Source organism: Galeopterus variegatus, unplaced genomic scaffold, assembly GCF_000696425.1.
Source record: "Galeopterus variegatus unplaced genomic scaffold, G_variegatus-3.0.2 Scaffold1277, whole genome shotgun sequence".
NCBI lineage: Eukaryota > Metazoa > Chordata > Mammalia > Dermoptera > Cynocephalidae > Galeopterus > Galeopterus variegatus.
The window spans coordinates 183,298-208,299 of NW_007727388.1; the positions used below are offsets into that span (position 1 = coordinate 183,298).

Sequence of the window (25,002 nt, forward strand, 5' to 3'; positions counted from 1 at the left end):
GGGGCCAACACTGGGGGTTGCGATCCGTTGCCGGACCCGGAAAAAGACAAAAAGAAAAAAAAAAAAAAAAAAAGTTTCCTAAAAGCTTCCAGACAGAAGAAACAGGTGGGTGGATAAAAGGATGACCAGACCTGCTGAGATCACTGCAAGTGGCAGGCGTGGGGACAGGGCCGTGGCGGGAAGACCCCGCAGGGTTGGTGGCCTCTCTATCCCCTGCAGAGAATGGAGATGATAATGGAAGCTCCCCTGTCCCGCAGCGACTGGGCACAGAGGCTGCTGTCCCTGTTGAGGTTTATCTTTTTATTGACACGTTCTCTGTGAATGGAGAGCCACAGAAGGGACTGACCCTGAGGACAGGGACGAAGCGAAGGCCCAGGCTCGGCACCAGTGCCCGTACAATGGAGCGGCCAACTGGCTTTGGAGTTGAGCTTTAACCAAACACACTTGGTACCTGTGGTTTTATAACTTTCTAACATTTAGAGCTAACTAACAACAGATTTATTTTTTTAATGGTTTAAAACAGAAGAGTTGCTAAGAGGGTACAGGGGGCGGAGGGGGGGAGCAGTGTCATAAAAATGGACCTAGAACTAGATCCATGCAGGAGAGAAACGTGTGTATTGAGGTTTGAGCCTGAGACTGGTCGCCTCTAAGAAGCCTTCTGTCCTGTGGCTTGTGTTAGACTATCGTGCTGTTCTCATTCAGAATACTATGGCTCTTTTTCGAGCTCAGATCTCAGTGTCTTGTCAGTGCATGGTGAATACCAGATGGTAATAATGGAAATAACTTTTACAATAATGCAAAGAAACATAATCGAGCCAGACAGATATTGGTACTAGAGGAAAAATGAGCCATAAAGTATCCACAGTGCTATAAATTTCAGAGAGACGGTTCAGGAGGCAGCCAGTATCTTTCAGAAACCCGTCGCAGATCTCGGGAGGCAGGTGTCCAGCCATGGCATTTACCACCTGCTCCTCCCAGCTTGCCTGGCCCTGGCAGCTCAACACCAATGGAGCTGATGCGTCCATGGGTGACATGGAATGTGGAAACATCCGACCTTTCTGGCTTTTAACACTAAAAATAGTGACTATAGGAAGAAAAAAGCAGCATTAATAGTCCCAGAAAAAATTGTGATTTTTCCAAAACCTCAAACCACAGAGGGTATTTTCCAGCCAAAGGAGATGAAGGCTTTGCTTGTCGGAAACTCAATTTAGAGCCAGAAGAAATGTTGGCCTGTGGTTTCTGACCTGTCTGAGAGGGACCAGGGCCCAGGCACTTTGGAATACCTCTGGGTCGTCTCAGGAAGGGGGAGGTAGTCACATAGCAGGGGAATGGAACTCAGTGCAGGGACTCTTCCACGGTGTCACTGAGAACAAGGTCCCTGCAGTTAGGGCACCTCCCTGTGACAGATTCTAAACATGAGCTGCAGGCCTGTGGACCCCTGAGGCACAGATGAGCTCAAGCCATACTCTGTGGAGGGCAAAGTCAAGTCACCCGCAGATCTCAAGGGCTTTCACGGTCACCCGCGCTTCCTTCACCTTGCAGGTGTTTCATTATCTCCACGGTGGCATTGAACTAAATGCAGGGCATGGTCCCTCTGACTCACCGAATGTAAAATAAATTCACACCAGGCATATATGTATAGAGCCAGTTTCCCAGGGGCCCAGGAATGCCCCCCCAGGGCACAGCTTAGCCAACACTGCAAACATCCATTTTTAGACATTTTCGCCTTCTTTTGGCTCATCCCAGCACTTGCGTTCTCCTCTCTGTGGGGTCCTCTGCCATTTTTTCTCCCGGACCTATGCCATGCAATATGGCAGCCCTGGCCACAGTGGCTATTTACATTAAATTAACTACAATTAAATAGTATTAAAATAAAGTTCCACCATCACACTAGCTACATTCCAAGTGCTCCACAGCCATAGGTGCACAGCACAGATGTGAAGCAACCATCGTCCAGAAAGTTCTGCCTGGCACTGACATGGGCATTCCCTCTTCAGCTCTTTCCCATTTCCCTAGACCCTCTGCTGACTCCCTCCCTGGTTACCTGAGGAATTGCAAGCCCCTCCCCCATCACGCAGAGCATTGCACCTGCCAGACTCAGTAGCCAAGTCCTTGTGGGCACTCAGCAGAGTCGATGGGACTGCTCTTTAACAGGTGCTGCCATCCACAGAAAGGCGCAGTGTTTATATCTATTTCCTTCCGGATACACCTGGTTTATACCTTTGTTATTAGCTTGCACACTCTGTATAAGACCAATGATTATCAGCCAAGCTGCATGCCTCCAAGGGGTTCCTGTTCGTCGTGGGAATGTTTCTGACCAGAACGTGTTGCCATTGGGAACGACGTGGGGAACAGCTGATAGCCATCCTGCTGTTCTCTGCCATTTGTTCACTGAGCCCACAACCGGGCACCTGCCAGGTGTGCAGGACACAGGCATGACACGTGCAGCTCCTGTATGGATGGGGTATCCAGTGTCACGAGGAACCATACTACATGGCCAGCACTGGGATGGAGACCTTGGGGCCCCAGAGCTAGCTCTCCCCTCCGCGGCAACAGGCAAGTCTCCCTGGGAGGTAAGATAGACGTGCTAAGGCCCAAAGCATAAAGAGGAGGGAAGACAGGGATGAGTGATGGAGAACTCAGTGCGGATACACCCGGAGTGAAGGAAGGACCAGGGAAGGGCCCAGGAGAAGGCTGGGGCGGGAGCCCGGCCACACCCTCCCTGACATATTCGCATGTGTGTTTAGAAGTGAAATTAGCATCTGGTTTACTTTTCTCTTACTTTCCTTCTCTGGTTTTGCTATCAAGACTTTACTAGTTTCATAAAGTGAGTTTCTCTGTCCTGTATCGATAATTCTTATCTACTCATTCAATTCTTGATAGAATTTATTTCTAAAATTACCTTGGGGGGCAAGAGGTAGAGTTTTTTAAACTATGCTTTTTTCCAGTTACTGATCCTCCCAAAGGTATCGCTAACGTCACTCTGTGCCAACAACGTAGATGCCTTTGTCCTATTTGCACTTTCTATAAGTGGAATCACGTGTGTCTGGCTTCTTCTGTCCACACTGTGTTTCTGACATATAGTCCATTACCATTATCAGGTGCCATGATTATCTAATCCTTTTTATTGTTGGTGTTTGGCTGGTTTCCAGCTTGGAACTTTAGGAATAATATTGCTGTGAACATTCTTGCAGTCGTCTCTGGTGAACATGTGCGTCTTAGCACTTGTCCCAGGGGCCACTGGGCAGTTGTCTAGGGGGCAGCCCTTGGCTTTGGGCCTCCCAGAGCAGATCCCAAGACACAGTAAGAACAGGCGATCTGTCTGGTAGGCTCTGGCATCCTTGGAGGCCAGCAGGGCCAAGAGAAAGGGGTGGACAGGGACGTGGTTGGCAGGTGGCACCTGTGCCCTGGAGCCCCAAGGCAGTGTGAGGAGCAAGCACATGGAAGGACCCAGGCAGGTAGGGAGAGATGTAAGGCGCCCCCCTGTGAGTCCCCAGCCTGGGTGGCAGACGCCAGCCTGAGGACCTTGAGGTTGCCCAGCCCAGACTCCAGGTCAGAGCCACCCCCGAAGTGCTCCCGGATCCCTGAGTCTCAGAAGCTGTGAGACACGGTGAGTGTTCTTGTCCTCAGCCACAAGGTTGGGGATGGCATCAGCAGCAGACTATGAACACATCACATCGCATGTGTGAAGTGAGAAGGAGGCTGTCCAGGTTGGGGCTGGATCCCTGCGGGCCTGTCCCAGGCAACAGACAGCCTGCAGGTCAGGTGGCCCCAGGGGTGCCTGGGCACCAGGTCCTCAGGACCCTGCTGCAAGAAGGTGGCCAGTTCTCACAGGGTGCAAGCATCTATATCATGCAGAATTATGGCCGCTCAGCCAGGAGACGGTTGACTGGCTTCAGTCAGGTCATTTGAGGAGGTTTATTTGCAGTGATGATGCAGGAGCTCCGAGGGACAGTGCAGTGGCTAGGGGATAGAAGCCTGTGAGCTGATCCCTCCCGAGGCCAGGAAGGAGCAGGTGGGAGTCTATGAGAACGAAGGACTGGGTTGCGTGGAGAAGGTGGCTTGAGAAGAGCCTCCAGTTGGGAGACAGTTAGGCCTAGGGGCCCTCCCAGGTGGTGAGCCAGAGGCTGAAGACCCACCCCCAACCCCCTCCAATCTCCACCAGGGCCACCCAGGCAGCACTCAAGGGCAATGCCAGGGAGCCAGTCCACAGAGTCCGGACCAGCCTCCCAGGCTGCGGGCAGGTGGAGGCAGGAGGAATGTGGGTCTGGATGGCAAACGGCAGGCAGCAGTGCAGGGCCGTGTGGCTGAGGCTTGCTCCTGCCCAGCATGGTGCTGAGGGCTTCATGAGGACTCACTTCATGGCACAAGCACCTAGAATGGGCCCCAGTGGACTCAGACGCCCTCATCCCAGCAGTGCCCAATGCCTGCCATCCTTGTGCTGTAGCAGAGTGTTGATGAAGTAAAGTCTCACACAGCCCCACTTGGAAAGCCTCAGCTGAGCCTGCTGTGACCCGGTGATGGAGGGGCTTGGAGATGAGGCTGGGCAGGTATAGGGCTCAGGGTCAGATGGCTGGACGTGCCATACTACAGAAGATGGGAACCACAGCTGTCCCTGTAGGGTGGTGTGACCAGGGTGGGCCTTGGGAGGACTTTCAGGGCACTGCAGGGTGGTGTGACCAGGGTTGGCTTTGGGAGGACCTGTCAGAATACTGTGGAGTTTCCTGACCAGGGCAGTCTTTGAAAGGACTGTTGGGGCACTGCAGGGTGGCCTGACCAGTCTTGGACGAACCCAAGCATTTGGCCCACCGTGTCTCAACCTTGCCTGCACATTGGAACTACCTAGGAGGAGGTGACCCAGCATCAGTTTCAGAGCCCCCCAAGTGATTCCAGTGTGCTCCCAGGTTTAAGAACCCCTGCTGCAAAGCCGTCGGAGATGGGCACCCAGGACAGGCTTCTCAGCATGCCACTAAACACTCACTTGTGCTCCTGAGTTGCACAGAAGGACCAGGATGCAGACAAGTCTAGGTTCCTGACTAGGGCAAGCAAATGATATCTGCATCTTCCCGCCAGGAAGCTCCTGTGGTGTCCTCCTGTCCTGAGCAGCTGCCAGTTGGTTCTGTTCCTCTGTGCCTTTTCTCCTCCTTTCCCTCCTGCCATGGATCAAACTTGTCCCCCAAAAGTTCATGTGTTGGCAGCTGGATCCCCAGTGTAACAGTGTTCAGAGGGTGGGAAATCAGATGATGCAGTGTTGAAAGGTGGGGCCTTTGAGAAGTGACTGGATGTGAGGAGTGTGCCCTCATGAATGGATTAATCCATTCATGGCATAATGGGTTGTCGCAGGCATGCACTGGTGGCTTTATATGGAGCACAAGAGAGCTCTTGCCATCCTTGCCATGTGATACCCTGCATTGCCACAGGACTATGCAGAGAGTTTGCGCCTAGGTGAAGGCCCTCACCAGATACCTTCTGGACCACGGACTTCCCAGCCTCCAAAAGTATAAGAAATAGATTTTGTGTCTTTATAAATTTCCCATTATATAACAGAAAGGGACTAATACACCTCCCCTCATGCAGCTGGCAGGAGCGCTGGGAATGTGGTGGACTCCTTTGGGATCCCAGTGAGCTTGGCTGACTGGCCCTCTCATAAAAACACTTACACACAAGGCTGGCCCTCAGGTTAAGGGGTTCAGAGACCTATGTACCCATGTCCAGAACCCCCCTGCCCTCATGCATAGCGAAAAGCCTTGTCACAGAGCCTGAAGCTTCAGTCTGGAAGTTGTCAAGATGGAACCGTTTTTCCAGTTGGCACCTCTCAAAGGGAAGAGCACACTGTTTTGCAGCCACGGCTGTGCGTTTTCTGGAAGCAACGGCTCATGTCAGAGAGTCACCTTCGTTAAATCACGGCATCTATGTTGTATATTGTCAGGGGCGTCTCTGCCTCATGGAGCCTGAACCCTGGGAACTCCCTGCTTCTGTGAGATGCAGCTGCTGAGTAACACCGCTGAAAAGCAGCCGACTTGAGAAGTCTTTATCTGCTTTCTGTTTTTGACATATCTCATCCGATAGTGCCCCTACCATAAAATGTTCCCTGGGTCTCTCCTTGGAACAGTTGTCCTAGAACCAAACATAAAAATGCAGACTGAGCTCTCACAGCGTGTATGAGAATAAAGGAGCCACTGTGATTCTCAAGTAGACACTCGGGCTTTGAGCATGAGGGTTCTGGCACTGTGTGTGCTCAGAACCTGCAGAGCTGGGCCAAAGCACAGGCCACAGACCAGCCTGGTGCCACTCCCAAATGCCACCAAGAAACCAAGAGCATGCATTGAGGGCCGTCATCGCTGGGGGCATGGAAGGGAGGTGATCTTCCAGAGCTGTCTCGCTAGGCCATTCGTTAAACAGTGAGTGAGTTTCTGCCATCCCCTCAGGGTGCAAGCCCAGGCTGCAGGGAGGCCACAGTGGATAAGGAAGATGTGTGCTCTGCCCCGTGGAACTCACAACAGAGCAGAGAAAGCAACTGTTGGTCAAGGCCAACCACAGTGGCCTCTGCCTTCCTCCCCGCTTACCTCTGCTCCTCCCACGCAGCACATGCAGATGGCACTGAGGATGGTGGTGGTGGCAGTGACAGCAGCAGAGCCACGATTCTAATGGACGATGGCTATTGGAGTTGACGCTAAGAGGGGCAATTACAGTAAATTATGTTACAGGACGTAAGGCTGAGGGTGCTGCTGGATGAAATGAAGCTCAGCTAATTATGACAATTAATTACTACTGTCCTAGGAGGCGCCTCATTTTGCATTCCCTTAGCTCTGCTTCATCAAAAACTGTCTCTGATGCACTCCCAAGCTCCGTTCCAAGTCAGAAACTTGAAGGATGAAAAAATAAAAACTAACCTTCCAGATCCAGAGATAGGGGTGAAAGGCGGCTGAGCAGCAGACCGCAGTCCTTCTCGACACATCGCGGGTCTCCAGATCTCATGAAACCAGGGCTGGGAGGCTGTGGGAAAGGAATGTTCATTCCGGGAGCTGTCTTGGAGCTGGTGGTTTTCAGTTTGAGTGAACCCCATGCTGACTCCCATAGCTGCCTCTAAAACATAGAAATATAACTGATGACGTGTGGACATAGGCTCAGGTGAGACTCAGGTTAGGACATTCTGGTGTCCTGAAGGTGGCCTGTGAGAGCGAGTTAGGACATTCTGCAGGAGAAGCAGGCTCTGCCCTGACCACAGGGAGCCCCCGGCTGGCCTGGAATTTGCTGTCTCAGCATCACGCACTTGCTGCATCCCACCCCACCTCAATCCAGCCGTTTTATTCAGGCATCCCCTCATGAGGGTTATGGCTGGATTGCACAGCAGTCCCCACTCCCAGCGTCAAGGATGTATGTGACAGCAAGGAGCCACCCACTCAACAGCCTGTGGCCTGATGGATAAACGTTTATTTTCCTCACACAGCAAACTTAGGATGGGAAGACTCTGTTGTAGGATCAGAGGTTCTGCAGGATCAGCACCGGCTTCCGAGTTCTTCTCTCAGCTTCCCCCAGGGCCCCAGGCAAGATGGAGGAGCAGGGCTGTGCCATACCTCGGCATCCCAGGTCTTATCAGGAGAACAAAAGCCTTCACAGAATCCCCCAGGAGATGTCCGCTGAGATCTCCCCACTCCTCGTGCTGTGCCCAGCTACAGGGGAGGTGGGAAGATGCAACATTTCTAACCTCAGTTGTGGAGACAGACAATGGAGGAAGGGGTTGAGGATGGGTGTATGGAGTCTGTCTCAAAACACCAAATTGGATCCAACATCCAAAACTTCCACGTTCCTATCCACTTCATGACTCCAAGACACATGAGCCTCATTAAAGCAACACCTCATCATGTCATCGAGCACTCAGAAATAAAGGGACTGCTCTTATAGCAAATTATTTTATTGATGGATGAATTTTACCAACTCCAGCTATGGCAGAACTGGGGACAGTCAGGAAATGAATGATCCAGTGGCCCTCTGATGGCCAGCCAGCTGAAGAGTAAAGTCTCAAGGATCCCACAATTGATTTAATCATCTTATGCCAGTTTCCTCTGTGGGAATTGAGAACTATAATTCTCACTGGGTCACAGAGATTTAACAAGGTAAGTGTGGACATGTTTTAGAAAATTAGGTGTTATTCCAATAAAAAAAGAAAAAGAAAAAGAATGCCATTCTTGGTAGAAAGAGTGGCAGTGGAGGTGTAATATCTGACCCATCCCCTGAGTACTGGTGCCGGGGACCCCAGGCCCCACCTTGATGGTACCAGCTGCTCCCAGCCTTGCTTATTCCATTGGGGCCAAATAGAAGGAAGGCTTGGCCTGCCTTGCAGTGCGCGGAGCAGCAATCAGCACCAGCTTCGCCCTCTTCCCTTGCCAGCTAGAGAACGCCCAGGTCACAGAGGGGGGCCAGGGCGGTGTCCCACGTGGGCCGGTCCTCTCGGTGGAGTCAGGAGCCACAGACCAGCCCTTCATTTGCTGTTTGACTTGCTCACCTTGACTTCCTTTTTCTTCCCCAACTCTGCAGACGAACAAAGCGGTGGCCAAGGGGGACTTCCACCAGGCCAGCACCAGCTCCCGGCGGGCCCTGTTCCTGGCCGTGCTGTCCATCACCATCGGAACCGGCATCTACGTGGGCGTGGCCGTTGCCCTCATCGCCTACCTCTCCAAGAACAACCACCTATGAGCTCCTGGGGGCGGCGGGGAGGAGCCCGGGGCCAGGTCCCGTCATGGAGGCGTGGAGCAGGAGGGCAGGCCGGGGCAGGCACGGCTGCATGACGCTGTACAGTACAAACGACCGCCAAGCCACTCCATGAAGCCCTGGAATTTTCTACCCATGGATTTCTTTTGTTTTTACCCTTTAATTTCATTTTCACAGCACTGTGTAGAGCACCAGACAGATGGGCATGGCTAATCCTTCCAAACGGGAGCCCCAAAGATCCAGACCCATGAGGCTGTCTCTGCATGGATTCTGGTGGATTAATGACGATGCAGCTCTCTGTGCAGAATGCCACTGCATTAGCAATATACAAACAGTACAAAGTGTTTATTTTTTATGGAATACGGTGCAATCGGCAGAGGCAGGGGACACGTCACTCTGTCTGTGGCCCTGCTTGGCTCCTGTGTCTCCCAATCTATACACCTTCCCTGCAAGAAGAGAGTGGGCTGAGAAAGCAGAGAGAACAACTGCTGGAGGGACCCCCAGCTGTCCCTGGTTGCAGATGGGTCCAGCCCTGAGAAGCAGAGCCAGAAGAGTGGGGGGTCTGTCCCCAAGCCACACTTCATTCCTTCACACTTCTCAGAATGTGTCCAAACTCAGTAGCTACCCTGCAACAATAGGTAGTCCGAGACCTCTTTGATTAGGATGGGCAGGCAGGCCCCAGCCCCTCCCAAGACTCCTCAAGAATGAGCCCAGCATTTCTCCAGGAACTGAGGCAATGGAGCTGTGAAGTCACAGGGGGGTGCTTCTCAAATACCTGCCCCCACAGATGCCCAACCTGGTCATAACAATGATGCTAGTGATCCCAGAAACGAGATGGGCCTTACTCTGTCGACTAAATGAATAGCTATTTTCTTGTCATTTTTTAAAGTGCAACCCTTGCTTCATGCTGCTTAAATTATCAGACGAATGCTGAGAAATAAGTGATCACAGACATTTTAATACCATTTCATTGCTGTTTTACGAGTGTTCATTACTTAAAATTTATCTTTTAGCTTTTATGCTTAAGACTTTTCTTTCTGATTAGTAGCCATCATTGGGTTTCATTTATACTTTTTACTTGTTTAAATAACTGCAGAGCCACCCAGGACTGAGATGCTCACACAGTAGGAGGCCTCCTAAGACGAGAATCACATCCCTGGCTATCTAAATTTCCACCTTGCACACTGTTAACAAACATCATCTCATCCCCTCAGTGGACACAGAGCCCCTCTTTCTAGGACAGTGTTTCAACCATAGTGCTTGAAAGATTCCTGGTGCCTAGGTCCCATCCCCAGAAGTGTCCCAACTTGATTGGTGGGGGAGGCAGCTTGGAGATTCCAATGTGCAGCCAAGGTTGGGAACTGCTGCCCTAGAATAAAATCCTCAGGTTTGATCTCTCCCTCACCACCGCTCCCTCACTCTCCCCCTTGACCTTGAATATTTAATATTCTGAAAATTATTAACACTATCTTCTTGGGCCAAATCGAAGATCCATCTAGCATTTGTCTGAAAACATACTCTTAGACCTTAGCTCTAAGGAGAAATATGGAAGACGCCACCAGTGCATGACACATGCCCCTCTCACCCCTGTGCGAGTCAATCACCTGGCTATAGAGAGCATGCGTTTTGGGTCAAACCAACCTGGATTTAATCCAGTTGTGCTACTTTCTAGCTGTGTGATCTTGGGAAAATATCTACACCTCTCTGAGCCTTGTCTCTAGGAGAGGATAATCAGCAGGCCCACTCTGTAGCATTGCTGGGGAATGCATGAGGCACAGCACAGATGGGGTGGTCGTGGTTACCAGTGGTGTCCTTGTCAGGCCAACCCAAGTCACATCTCTCTCAAGGTGTATCTTTTCATCTTTCAGCCCAGCCTCTCAGGCTTTATGTATCATGAGCCATCGTGTAAAACAGGCTTCTTTTCTCTGTCCTGAAGTTGTCCATCCTAAGTGCGCCGGGCGCCCAAAGCTGCATGTCTTTGGGTTTGGTGGAGAAGCTGAATCAGTCTGTAACTCTTCGCCCACTATCTCCATCAGCACCATCACAGTTGCCCTCGGCCAGGGCCTCTGTCTTTATCTCCTGCTAGGATCAACAGCCCCCATTATTCTAGCCTCTCCCTTTCCAGATGGAAGAGCCCCAGTTTATAGGGGTTCAGCCCTCCTGGTAAGTTCTCAAGCTCTGCTGAGTCTTTTTCTAGGATCAGGCACCAAGACAACATAGGGCGCCATGTTGGTGTGAATGTTCCCAGGTGCAAAGCATCAGGGCTGGCTGGATGAAGCCATTTGGCCTAGCAGCTCACGTGATATAGACAGACACAGTGCATGACCAGTTTGTGACTGGCCTGGCTGGTGGCGGGGGGGCAGGGGGGCGGCTGATGGCTCAATGCCATCTTCAGTGGCTCTGTTGTGACTGCTGTGCAGCAGGGCAATCCTCCAAGGGTGTCAGGGTGACATGCATCTCCCCAGACCTGCACTGCAAGTGATGCTAGACCCACTGTTGACCAGGTACTGCCACACACAGGCCCTGCACCAGTGCTTGGCACGCAGCCTCTCACGTAACCCTCCCAGAACCCCATTAGGGAGCAGGGAGAAATGAAGTTCAGAGAAAGCAATTCGCCCAGCACCACACAAGCAGCCAGATGCAGGCAGGGGCAGAAGCCACGTCTGTGGGGACCTTGCCTACCCCCTCATCAGGTATCATGGTGCCACTAGTGGGGCCTGCGTCCTTGCTCCTCTTCTGCACTAGCTCTTTTAACCCTTACAAAACCCCTTCCTACCACCATGTTATTAACACACAGACCCAGAGCACACAGTAGTCTTCCCCGAGTCCTGCGCCCAGGCAATCGTGAAGTTGAGATCCTAACCGCCTCGACTTCCTGTTACACTGTCACCTCAGCTGTTTCTTTATGAAGCCAGAAAAAGTACATTTTGGCCCAGATCACATTGTTGGTGGTTCAAGTTTCTTAGGGACTTGAAAGGTACTTTGGTTTATATTTTGCAGCCTGTCTTTGGCAGCAGGTGGGGGGAGCAATTTGGGGGGAAGGGTGAAGAGGCCTGAGGTAACATTCATGGAAGATGATATCTTGGCAAAGAGATGTCCGTGGTGAACCTGTCTCCACCTCCTTCAAGTCTTCTTCCTGTCCCTCCTTCAGTGTCCCCAACTTCACTAGGTGTCCACCTTACCACATGTCCCTGCCTCACCAGGTGTCCCACCACAGCAGATGTCCCCACCTCACCAGGTGTCCCACCATTCCAGGTTTCCCCACATCAACACATATCCCCACCATACCAGGTGTCCCCACAACACCAGGTGTCCACCTCAATACATATTCCCACCCCACCAGCTGTCCCCACCATACCAGGTGTCCCACCTTACCAGGTGGCCCTACCACGCCAGGTGTCACCACCTCAACACATTTCCCCACCACACTATGTGTTCCCATCCCAGCAGGCGTCCCCACTGCATCAGGTCTCTAGACTTCACCAGGTATTCTCATTTCCTCAGGTGTCCCCAACTTACCAGGTGCTCCCAATTTCAGCAGGTCTCCCAACTTACTTGACCAGGTGTCTCCACTTGGCCAGGTGCCCCAGCTATCCCCAGGGAACTACAGTGGGTCCAGAGGAGAACCTGGGGGGAGGCCACATCCATCGGTCACTGTACTGTTGGTGGCTGCCTGAGATGCCTCACACAGGCACATAGCTTCCTAGGGACAAGGCCCCACTGACAGCAGGACCAGCCTGTCCTAAGCTGGGACCAGCTGCCCTGGCCCTCTGCAGATGCTGGAGGCCGCCTCACACTCAGCAGCCTCTTGTGTAAAAGGATCGGTGAGCAATCTTTCCTTATGCCAATGCCTGCTCCCGCTCCCTGGGTATAATGTAAAGCGGTCACGTGCCTTTTCAGAGCCCCTGGCCTGGCTGCAAGGCCTTGCCCCGAGGTTTGACAGAGTCTCTTAGAGGCCCGTAGTGGTCTGGCTAAAATGCCACCCCTCTGAGGACATTTTTGTGTTTCCCCCTTTCCCTGCTCAAAGTCCACCTACATTAGATGCCATGGGTGTTGACATCTGTTGACCCAATTTGCCAATAAACCAATAGGTATCCGTTCAGAACCCGAGCTAAGGCTGACCACTCAGAACATGCAGCTGTCCCATGTCCTGTCTAGAGATCACTTTGTGCCTCTCCTTGGCCACAGATGCTCTAGGTGAGACTGGTATGGGGCTGTGACTGTGATGTCCCCACCCCCATGGCCACCTAAAGGCTCCTCCTTGGTTTTCAGATGAGCTCAGCTGCTCCAGGGGCAGAGCCCCATGTTGTCCCGTGAGATTGTCATCTGGAGATTCTGCTCATCCTTGCAAATAGTGGATGCTAAGCCCACAGACACATGGGGCCTGCAGACTGCGGGCTCCCTGCCAAACAAGCATGTAAATCGAGTAATGAGCTCTTCAGCCTGCTGAGTGCCACGGGAGGAGGTCAAAGCTCTCTGCAGGTGAGGACTGCTGTCCCGTACTTAGGGCACAGCAGGACTCAGGATCACAGGGCAGGTGGCTGCACTTCACAACAGGAGTGAGGGATGGAGCTCAGCCTGCTGTGGCCTGGGCACAGGCTCCAGGGACAATGGGCAGAACAGCTGCCGGCACACAGCAAGTATGGACACGTGGGAGTGCGTCCCTGTGGGTCCAGGAGGTGGAGTGACTCGCAGGGCAGGGGAAGACCTCGGGGGCTCTGAAGATGTGCCCACATCCACCAGGTGGAAAAGAAGCAGGGCGGGAGCAGGAAGGGTGGCTGGCGGTGATGGGTCGGAGTGTGGGTGTCTCTAGGGAGAAGCACTGGCCGGAGGTGCTCCCAGCGGCTGGGCTGCTCGGGGCTTTGCAGACCCGGACAGGGGTGAGAGTAGCCACTCCAGGCCTCAGAGAGAATCTGTATTTACTTGAGCTGAACATGGTGACAAGCCAGCCTCTGCTCCAGGAGGGAGGTCAAGGGTTAGATCCTTTGGGTTTTGAGGTTGCTGCTACTGTTGTTTGGGTTTGTTTTGTTTTTGAAAGCCCATGGGGTAGGACAGATCTCTTGGAGAAAACTTTGGAAGGCCAGATGACAGTCTTTATTCCTGGGATGTGGTCCCAGCACATTTAAACAAAATCTATTTTCCTATTTAAATTGGCTGATGAAACATTCCTCAGTAGGAAGAATCTGCTAAGACTGGCGATGCACCGGATAAGGGCTCAATTAGTGAAAGGGTTGATAAAGAGCTGTAAAATCTCTCCCGCTTTGCACAGTGAGGCAAGGCTTCCATTCACTCTCTCAAGAGGTCCTTTCACTGTCCAGCAAGTCTTAACTTTGAACAGAGATCATGCTCACTTCGGTATTCCCCACCCTTCCTCGTAGTCCACAATGGAAAAATCAGGAGAAATTAAATGTGAAAGCTTCACAAATAAAACTCCCGTCATTATTATACCCAAAGAAAAATCCAGCTGTTGGAGTGGCCCAAGCCAACTCTCCATCTGGCATTTTATGGATTCTCAAACAATAGGTCTTTTTAAAATAACATGTACCTTAAATTTGAAGAGTGCATGGCAAACTGGGCAAATTTCATATTTGCGGCAGTCCTGTGCCACCCTGTCATTATCCTCAGTTTCAGAGGAGGAAACTGAGCTTACGAAGGCTGTTTTCCTCAATGTCACCCGGTGAGGAATTGACAGAGCACTGAGGCCAGTGCCCTCCCCGGGAGACAGTGTAGTCTGCCCTAGCTGAGCCTCGCTGAGACCCAGACAACGAGGTTGTCACAACTATCTCATGGGTTAAGGCTAGCCAGCCCCAGTGTCAGCAGTGCTGAGAAACCCACACGCTGCTGTCTGTCTTGCTTAGTTGCAGCACAGAAATTCACAGTTTAAAAAGTGTTTCTGAATGAGGCCCCACCCAGGTGGAAAGCCAACCAGCCAGGTAAGCTTGGAATCTACCCGCAGACCAGGTACAGGGCTCCACTGAAAAGCCCTATCATAGCTGAGCTGAAGAGAGGAAGGAAAAGGCAGGGGTGGGGAAGAGGGCACCACCTCTTTCACATCCTGGGAGAAGCCCATGGGGGTCATACGCCACTTCAGCAGCCCCAGCCCCCTACTGGCCCTGCCTTTCCCCACACAAGTGTCAGCTCTAGTAGAACAAGAATAGGATGATCACACCCCTCACTCTGGATATGACTTGGGGTTTGTGAAGAAAGCTGCCCAGTCCTCTCAATCACAGACCCCCAGAAATCCTCTGAGCCCCCCTCATACATGTTGCAACAAAGCTCCATGTGGGGGGACTTGTCCAGGTTGGCATGGGCAGTCTGTGGTAAAGGGGGACTCAGGCCCCTCCTCGTGGCCGAGCTTTGGGTTGGGTGGGATTGGTGGGACCCACCAGGACACAGACCTCAGACCCAATGGAAGCTGCCTGGCCAGACGCAAAAGTTCCTCAGGTGGGAGAGAGAAGAGAACTGGAAAGGATGGTGCTGGCCAAATGATCTGCTCATAAGCACATGGGGTGCTCGAGGAATTGCCACAAATACTTGGCAGATGAAACTTTCTGACTGATGAAGCCTCACCTGAGGGCATGAGCTAACAGATCTGTTCAGCGGCTGTTCCTGTGGTCCTGTGTCCAATATGCAGCAGCTCTGCTTAGCCTGGCTGCCCATTGTGCGGGGTACGGCTGGCCCTTGGCCTTTAGCATCAGAGCTACAGCCACATTCTTCCCAGGGCTGTGGAGCTAGCTGCTGAGCAATGCGGTGGCACAGGGCCTGGCCATCCCCGCCCTACACAAGTCCCCTCCACCGGCAGCCTTTGCTTGGGAGTGCCCGAGAGGCTGCCTGTTTGCCCAGGTTCTGGTGGCTCCGCCATGTGTCGTCCACAGGGTCTACTCCCTGGTAAAGCCTTGCACTCTCCATCTCAGTATCGCTTCCTGGAGAGCCCAGCCCGCAAAAGTGTTCATTGGTGAAGTCTAGGAAAATGAGGACATGTATTTTAGGAAACTGAAGCTCAAAGAGGTGAAAAGATATGCCCAGAATTCATGAGCAGCTACAGACTAACCCCATGTGACATCCCCACCGTCAAAACTAACAATCCATCTCACAATTTGTGCTATGCATTCCATGCCTCACTTTGATCCCACAGGACCTCCAGCCCAGTGCCCAGCTCTAGGATTCCACCGCGGGTGCCCTTGCCTGCCCTGGGCTGTGCCTCTGGACACTTGTCTCCTACATCACCCACCCACTATCTGTCTCATATCACAATACAAGAGGCTCCTGCTCTCCAAGGTGTCTGTAGAGACTGGCAAGGACAGCTGAGCGCACAGCTATCTGGCAGCTGCAATTTCTGTTTTCTGCCCACACTGACTCATTCTGATGGAGACAAGTTTGACAGGCTTAGCAAATTTACTCAGAACCCCCAGCATGGTGCAAACTTTCATCCCTCTCCTACAAAAGTGAGTAGGCTTTTGTTTGTTTGCACAGGGCCCCTATTAGCAGAACTTCTGTGGAAGGGCATAGCTCGTGTTTAGCATAAATGTTTGCAGAGCCACGATTCGAATAGTGCCAAGGCAGTTTACACTATGTTTCATTCCACAGTTCCCTGTACAATTAAACTTTCTCCATTTTCACTTGCCTCTCATGTGTGAAATAAGTCTCCTTCTGGGCCAGAACGCGGCTCAGTTTTCCAGGAGCAGAGCTGTATCACAGTGGCACAGTTGGGAAGACTCTCGCTGCTTCTGAGTTACGCACCTAAACAAAAAATAAACACATTTGTAAGTTAGGAAAAAGTTAGGAAAGCAAATCTGACTTGTTGGAAGATGAACAGGTCAAATCTCCCCTCACAGCTCCTGGAGACATGGCAGAGAAGGCTTGAGCAGCTTCTGGGGCAGCTTCCTGGGGCAGCTTCCCGCCTCTCCAGCAGCCTGAGAGCATTTCTGGCTCCCGGTCCAGACATCCAAGGTGCAGAAAGCCACAGTGACCTTCCCCTCACCTCTGAAACCCATGAGCTGAGGCTTTCCCTGTAGTCAGCTCCTTTGCACCCATCCTGGCCATCCAGACTCAAACTTCCAGCAGAGATCTTGCATTCCTGCTCATATTTGATTAGACAGGTTTTCACTCCTAGAGAGCTCCCTGGGCATGACCGCCCTGTGATGTCAAAGGTCAACTCAGAGTCCTCCCAACAGCACCCACAGGAGATGGGCAGCTGGGAGGTGGGTGGTGGTCCAAGCGCACTGACCTTTAATGCTCCTAGAGCCCTTCCCAGACTATCTGCTGCCCACTATCACACCCTGCCCATTTTTCAAGGATAGCCAAGGCCACCTTCTCCAGAAAGCCCTTGACCACTTCTCCAGCCCACAGGGACCGTGGCCGGCCTGAACTCCAGAGCATGTAAACTTAGGCGCCTCCTGCCACTCACTCCCAGCACATTGGTGTGCAGGGATAGCTCCTCACCTATGTGCCCAACTCATGTTTGTTGCAGAACTACTCAGTGCTCGATGCTGCTCCATGCTCAGGGGTGACGGTGCTCAACTAGAGAAAGGCACAGCTTTGTTGGGACAGACAAGGATCACATAAGCCGAGAACCCCACGGTAACCTCACAGAATGGGAGGTATGAAGAAGCAAAGGTGGTGATGGGGTGGGCGTAGCTGGGCTTGGGGACAAGCAAAGATGATCAGGGAAGGTTAATCTGAGGACCTTCAGATGTCCCAAAGTCAACTCGGGTGCCACTGACTCAAATGACCTGGAACGTGGTGACTCGCGCATGTGGCCTCCATCAGTGGAGAGAAGCACGCAAGTGTGCTTGAGGCTGGCTCTGTTGCACTCACAGCCTCTGCCCCAGGCGGGTGCCCACCCCAGACACCTAACACGTTTACAGACAGAACTCACGGCCCTCTTCCTGCATCCATCAGCAGAGGCTGCGGGAGGCCATGGAGATGATCTGTCAGGACTTAGGATGACCAGGACAGTGGCTGAACTCATGTGGGCACTGCAGAGGGGTGACAAACGCCAGCTCTGGCAGTGTACGTGATGAGGCAGATGAGTAGGAGGGTGATAGGGGGCATTATGGGATCTCAGGTGATGCTCGGGAGTCTCATCTCAACCAGGAAATAATTCCTGAAGAGCATAAATTAAAAAACTCATTTGGTCAAAATTAGCTTTGAAATTTTGTAATGTAAAATGTAAAAATGCTATTTAAAAGAAGAATGTAATGTAAAAGAATTGCATTCTTTTAATTGATATCAAATACCAGTGTGCATGATTTGGGGTTCACAACCCTGCATAGTAACACACTCCAGTATTGTGCACAGTAACAGCATGGTTTACACCATTGCACAGGGGACCCCGTTCCATAAGGGAGTTCTCACAGTGTTTCCCAGCAGGCCCCCTGCAGCAAGTTCATGAAGGTTACGGCTTGCTGGCTTTTTCTATTGATCATTATTACTTTCATCTTCTGGAGACAGTGCGCCAGGTCTCCCACTGTCCCTTAGCCAGTCTTTCTGCAGGGCCACCAGTTACTTCTTTGATTCTTCCTTGAGAATATTGAAAGCACCGTCACCAGACAGGGGCTGCCCATTCCACTCAGCAATCCCTTTATTTCCCCAGTCAATGGCAGGAAAACTCAAAATCACTCGTGCATTCTTTCCATGAGTTTGCTTAAAATGCATCCATCTGTTTCAGGCTTGACTGCATTTGTTGCCCCTAGATCAATGCTCGTGGATTGAGGCACCTATTTAAATACTGTCCCTACTCCTAGCCCTGCATCTAAAGCTCAGGTCAATTAAACAACCTCATGATGGAACTCTGCCGTAATGCCTAGAATGATGTGGAGGAAAGACCTTTGTTAAATGTTTGTTGAATTCAATTAAATTGAATTTGCAATTTTACGCAAATAAAGTCCTCCCCAGGTAAGTGATGTACCACGCCTGTCCAAACCAAGGATGAGAGGCCCATCTGGAGTAAGTAAGAGCTGGGGGCTGGGGAATGAAGGGTCGAGTGAAATGTCATTGGTTGTCAATCACGGGGACCGATGTCTCAGTGACCCTTGCCACCCTCCCTGTGACGACAGGGGGCTGCCCAGGCCAGCCTACTGCATTCAGGATGCTGGGTGTGGATGGGAGCCCCATATTCTGGGGTCACTTTATGCTCCTGCCTTCAGCCCTGGTTTCTCAGAGCTTGGACTCAGATCCTTCCAAGCCCCCCTGATTATAAATAAGATGAATGTATTCCAAGTTCTAAGACTGTGCGGAAGGGATTTCAGCTCCATAGGGCAGCTTCTCCGGCAATCTGGGTGGCTCTCTGGCCAAAGCTGGCCTGGTGTGAGGATCCCTGCAGGTGGGCACCTCGCACTTCTCTCTTTCTGATGTGCACCCATGGGTGGGATGGTGCATTTAATATAACTGTGGAGGAGTGTGGGTGAAACGTGGCCATCATGAGATGAGATGAATTTCCCGCTGTGGTGTGTGGGCTCTGTGGTGGTCTCAGGTCATACCTCGTGCATGTGCACATGAAGGCAGACCAATGATGATGAGGCTTAGCCCTGGAGCGCCCCCTCAGTGCACAGTGCATCTTCCCAGTGCTCTCGTGCTCTCCAGGGGCTGGGGTGCCTGGCTGTCTCCAAGTGTGCGCGAAGCCTGAACACGAGGACCAGGGGAGTGGCTCTCACCTCCTCCCCTGCTCTTGAGTCGATCAGACTTGCAACCACCTCACTGAGCCATCAGCTTTTTCCTTAATTTTGATATGGGGTTTTAACTCTATGTTATCAATAAATGCCTCAAAAGTGAATGTTTCCCCAGGGCCTAGAAGCAAACTGGCATCCTCTCTGTCTCTCTCTCTCTCAAGTGCACGCATGCACACACACACACACACACACACACGTGATAACAGAATTACACACGTGGCTATCACTATTCTGCTGAACAGCCTCCCACAGGTCCTGCAGGACAGAGCCCGTCTCCTGAGTCTCAGGGGCAGGCCCATGCCCTTGACCCCTATGGCTGCCCCATGGCCTGCCTTCTCTGGGATATACCCTAACTTCAGAAACACCACACTGGCTCTTGTGTTTTCCAACTCTTTGCAGGGCCTGAAGCAGTAGGCATCCCACAGGAGAAACAAAGACACCCCAGAGGCCCAGGAGGCTGTGTTCCAGAGGCTCTAACCTCTGGTGCTGACAAGGGGTCCTGGCTTGCTGCATCATGCCATGCTTCTGTCCATCTGTGTCTGTTGAATGTGTCCTGGGGACAGGCATGGACGGGCACAGGCTGAGGAGGTCAGTGCGCAGCAGGAGGCCAACTGTGGAGTACCTCACTGTGCTTTGTGAACTACCACATTTAGGGGCACATGCAGAAACACTGGGGTTTGGAGCCACAGAGCTCATCTGTGGGCTTATGTGGTGTGTGGAGCACAAGGCCCAGGAGAGGCCAGTGTTGCTCACCTCAGCCTCCTGCACCGGGCAGGGGACGCGTGGCTTCAGGGGTTTCTCGGGGCCTGTGCTTGCTCCTTGTGGAGGGAGTGTGCATCTGGGAGCCTCCTTGAGGGCAGGGCTGGGGCAGTGTCTGCACATGGCATTGCTCCCTAACTTTGGCTCCCCAGGAGACCCCTCTCACCACACCTCTGCCCTCCTCACCCTGGGTCTTGCTGATCCCCAGGTGTGGCGTGCCCTGTTCTGCCCCATTCCCTAGATGCTCCCCACAGATACATAAGAAGTGTGCACCCCCCATGGCCCAGGTATACGCGGACCCCTCCTGAAGCCTTGTCATCCTCCAGGCTACCCCCAAGCTCAGAGCTCCTCCGTCCTGCCTCAGTGCCCGGCCTGCAAGGTCTTCATCCATTTGCTGTAACAGCAGCATTTACTGCAGCGACAACATCCACTCTGCCCAGAGGGGCTCTGGAGCACTGAAAACAAGGAAGCCTCAACTGAATGAATCTCAGAAACACGACCACGAGCAAAAAGCACAAGGCACAGAAGATACATGCTGTGATCCATTTAGATCTGGTTCAAAGGAGGAAAAACTACAACGAAGCACACACAGGTGGCAAAGAGACAACAAGGGCTGGCTGGTGGCTCACTCAGGGGAGCCTGGTGCCGGTGACACCAAGGTCAAGGGTTTGGATCCCCGTACAAGCCAGCTGCCAAAAAAAAAAAAAACACAGAGATAATGAAGATCGGGAGCGTGTAGACACGATTCGAGACAGAGGCTCTTCCCCAGGAAGGAAAAGAGAGAAGGTGGCAGCAGGAAGAGGGGTGCACAGGGCACCAGCGACATCCACATCGCAGACAGGTGAGCGCACGGTGCTTTCTACGGTTCTTAGACTGTGCAGATGGACACATTGTCCACATGGTTTATATGATGACTCGGCTCACGGATAAAAAGAAAGCCGTAGATTCAGTGTGTGCCACACGCTGTGCTGGGTTTGAAGAACAGAAAGATTCAGAAGACCTGACCCTGTGCTCAAGCGCGGGCTGGCTCCACGTCTTTACTTCCGCTGTAATGAAGCTGCTTCAGCCACTGGCTCCAGGCTGGTGGACACGGGTGGAAATCCTGCCGCGCTTGCTAGCGTGGTGTTGAACATCTCTCCGAGCCCCATTTCCTCATCTCTAAGTGTGGGCTGGTTGCCTGGCACAGAGCTGCTCTCAGGGCTGAGTTTGGCATCACAGGTGGTGACTCAGCTAGACTTCCCAGGGATGGTGGTGACGGTCGTCACTGTCATCACCATCAGTAACTCAGCCCTGTGTCTAGTGTGTTGACACGACTGTAACCCCCCCCCCCTGTATTTCAAGGATTTTTTGAGACATCTAACTTTACGTATTTAAGATTTTTTTCAGACATCTTATTTTATGAATTTGTTTCTTTCCCTCAGCATTAGATATTTGGAACCAGAGTTAAGTGTTACTCACATATATATATTTGAATCTGATTAAATCTGATTAAATTTGATCCTCTCAAGAAATGCCCTTGTGAAGTAGGCAGATGGGTCACTTTCTCTAACTTACAAGCAGGGAAACTAAGGCTCAGAGAGGCCACATGGAGGTTCCCCTCGGCAGACTAGGTGGTTCCTGTTCTTACAAAGGAACAGTGCAGAAGCCCAAAGGCTGCCACACGGTCTGGTATCCACTCACCAGCCGAAGGACTGTTGGGGGGTTTCCAGCTCGGGGAGATTATGTATAAAGCTGCTCTGAACAAGTATGTATGGGGTTTTGCGGGAACCAAAGTTTCCACTTCATTGAGATAAATATCCAGGAGTGGGATTATTAACACCCTTTTAACTGACTTCTGTCCTTCCCCTGTCCCACTTCCCCAGTTCCTCACTTGTGCTTCCTGGGACACCCCAAGTCCTTGTCTCAGGGCTGCTTTTGAGGGACCTCCACCTAAGACAACATGTGGCCATCTCTGTAAGGTGGGAACCTGGGAAGACGGAATGCCAGGAGGCTGTGCCATGGCTGGGGCTCAGGAGCAGATAAATCCTACACAAAGCCCAGACTCATGATTTCCCAGGAGGAAGCATCCTGGAGCCCTAGCAGCTGCTGGCTGTCTGCACTAGGCCAGTCACTGCACAGAGAAATTCTCACTGAATCTGGACAAGTAATAGAGAAGGACTGGCCCATCCCTCAGTTGCAATGCTTTTTTTTTTAATATTATTTATTTGACGATGCATGCTTGCTCTTAAAAAGTTTAGTAATTTAGAGAATGTGAAGATTCCTCACAATCCCACTCTCAAAGATGATTCCCATTAACATCTGTGCACAGGCATGCCCAGATGTTTTCTACGCTGAGATATTTTGCATTTTAAAATAGTAACATACAGACCTTCTCTATCACGGCAGAGGGATCAAGGCTCTCATGACACCTGCATCTTGTCCCTCTCCAGTTTCCAGAATTGGCTTATTCCATTAAATAGGGGGGGAGGGGTACAGGCAGGAGACCATTTTTGCAGACTGACCTTTTCCAGCAGGTGCAGAGTTTTACCATCTCCAGGTCATCACTGTCGCCCACTTTCCCGTGGTGTCCAAGTAACCACCCCCCCAGGTGGCACACCATAAACACCCTATGCCTTGGCTTGGATCTGGCCCTCCCCCACCATTCCCTTCCTGCCACCAGCCCTCTAGGAAACTTCAGCAGACACCCAAGTCCCCTGGGTATAGAGTGGACTGCTCCAGGTTCTATGGCTTCTGCTGAGACATGACCCTCTGGGAGTTGTTTCTGCATCAGCTGAGCCAGTTGTCACAGTGGACCCCGGAGCTTAGCTGGTGTGAATCCAGCAGATGTGCTTCCCAAGGCTGCCCCTGAAGCCCATTCCCACCCACCCTCCCTGTAGCCTCATTCACTATGTGCAGGCATATGACCTCAAACTAAAGTGTATGCTCCAAGAGGGCTTCTGCCATAATCGGATGTTCCACTCCTGCATAGTCCAGCACAGCAGCCACCAGCCACACAGGGCTATTGAGCATTTAAAGTGTGGCTAGTGCACCTGAGGAACGGAATGTTTCATTTTAATAGCCAGATGCTGCTGTGGGTAAAATATGGGACAGTGCAGATGTGGACAGGAGTGTGGGCAAAGGCATCTCAGTGAGGGGGAGCAGCTTATACAGACAAGGAAGCCACTCATCAGCGTGGACAAGCCCAGGGTCAAGAGGAGCCTCTCTCCATCCTCTGCACACCAGCTGGGCTTATTTTAAAGCCCTAGATAGGTGGGCACTTGGAGGGCAGGAGAATGGGTGCAAGTTGAGAAGGAGGGTGTGGCCCACAGGGCCAGGCCTGGGCCAAGGAGGCCAGACCCAAGCCAGCCAGAGCCAGGTGGGCCTCCGCCTCTAAGTAGCACTTCCCAACAAAGGAGCTCATTTATGGAGAGTTCTATGACAAGAGGGCAGAGCCCAACAGCTTCCTGAGTACAGATTCAAATCACAAGTTCAAGCTCAGACAAATGAGGAAGGAGGGTGTTTCTCAATGACAGAAACTTTCCATGCTGTGTTGTTAGTTGTACTTACAGCACAGAAGCCCGGCCAGCTGCTCTGTCACCCCAGGTGCATGGGCTGGTGCTCCAAGACCATGCTCTGCCTGGGGCCTGGCAGAAGAGCCAAGTAAAACTGAACTAGCCTCTGTGTCCCTGTCCCCATGGTGGGCCCAGAGCCAGAGCGAAGGGAAGGTGTATAACGTGGAGCTAGGCAGGGGGGCCCATATTGGATTACAGACAGCTGGTGTGATGAGAAGGAGGAAACCCCAAAATCTCCCCCAGCACCATTTCCCATGGGGCACCCTGGGTACATTCCTGGCCTTCTCTGGCCTTGGAGCAAACTCCAGTGAACTCAAGACTGACCCGGAGTGCTTGTTCAAAATCCAGTGCCCCCTACTCTGGGATTTGAGACCCGCTGGTGCTTTCTAACCCTTAAAAAGAAGAGACTTCAGTTCCTGGTATCCTGGACTGAATCCTGAAACAGAAAAAGAATATTAATGAAAAAAACTGTTGAAATCTGAATAAAGTCTGAAGTTAATAACTGTAGGGCACCAGTGCTGGTTTTCTGGTTTTGACAAATGCACCTCCATTATGTAAGATGATAACAGAGGGACAAACTGGGTGAGGGACATGTGGGAACATTCTGTGTTATCCTTGCAGCTTTTTTGTAAATCAAAAATTATTTTAAAATAAAATGTTTATATTTTATTTTATTTTTTATTTATTTATCTTTTTTTCCTTTTTGTCTTTTTTCTTGACCGGTAACGGGATCGCAACCCTCGGTGTCGCGTCCGCACCGCGCTCAACCAGTGAGCGAACCGGTCTCTATATGGGATCCGAACCCTCGGCGGGAGCGCCGCCGCACTCCCAAGCGCCACACTCTACCGAGTGCGCCACCGGGCCAGCCCAAAATGTTTATATTTTAAAAATCCAGTTCTTGAACCGCCGCCCCAGACATTTTAAAATCAGTAGGTTTGGGGTGGGGCCCAGGAATGAGGATTTTAACAAGCTCCCCAGGGGGTTCGATGGGGGTGGTCTGCAGACGGACCTGGAGAGTTCTGACCTTTTGTTATAATGATCCTAGCTGAGGCCCCTCCTGGCACCCAGGTTCTCTGAGACAGATTCCCAGCCAAGGCAGCAGGAGGCATCAGGAGGGCGGACCGTGAGCTCCAGTGGAGGCTGTGACTGAGAGTCAGGCGGGACCTTGGGTCTAGAAGGACCGAGGGGGATGAGAAGCTCAGGTACTGACAAGGGGCTCAAGGGTGAGAGGAGGCACAGCTGGGGACTCGTCCCCCTCCCACCCCAGGCACCTGAAGTGCACACCTGTGTGGAGCGGAGGACCCTGGAGT

At 51.9% G+C, this 25,002-nt stretch overlaps 1 protein-coding gene across 2 annotated transcripts in view; it reads left to right on the top strand.

Annotated features, from left to right (window-relative positions):
* SYNDIG1 (synapse differentiation inducing 1) overlaps positions 1 to 25,002 on the top strand; it is a 121,311-nt gene that overhangs the window by 93,903 nt on the left and 2,406 nt on the right. The window contains exon 3 of one of the 2 annotated variants that reach the window (XM_008576044.1): positions 8,539 to 9,731. The exons of the other annotated variant lie outside the window; for it this stretch is intronic. Coding sequence (XP_008574266.1) covers positions 8,539 to 8,697 — 159 coding nt within the window. The 3' untranslated portion in view covers positions 8,698 to 9,731. Of the gene's footprint in view, positions 1 to 8,538; positions 9,732 to 25,002 lie in introns of those variants that run through there. 2 annotated transcript variants of the gene reach the window in all.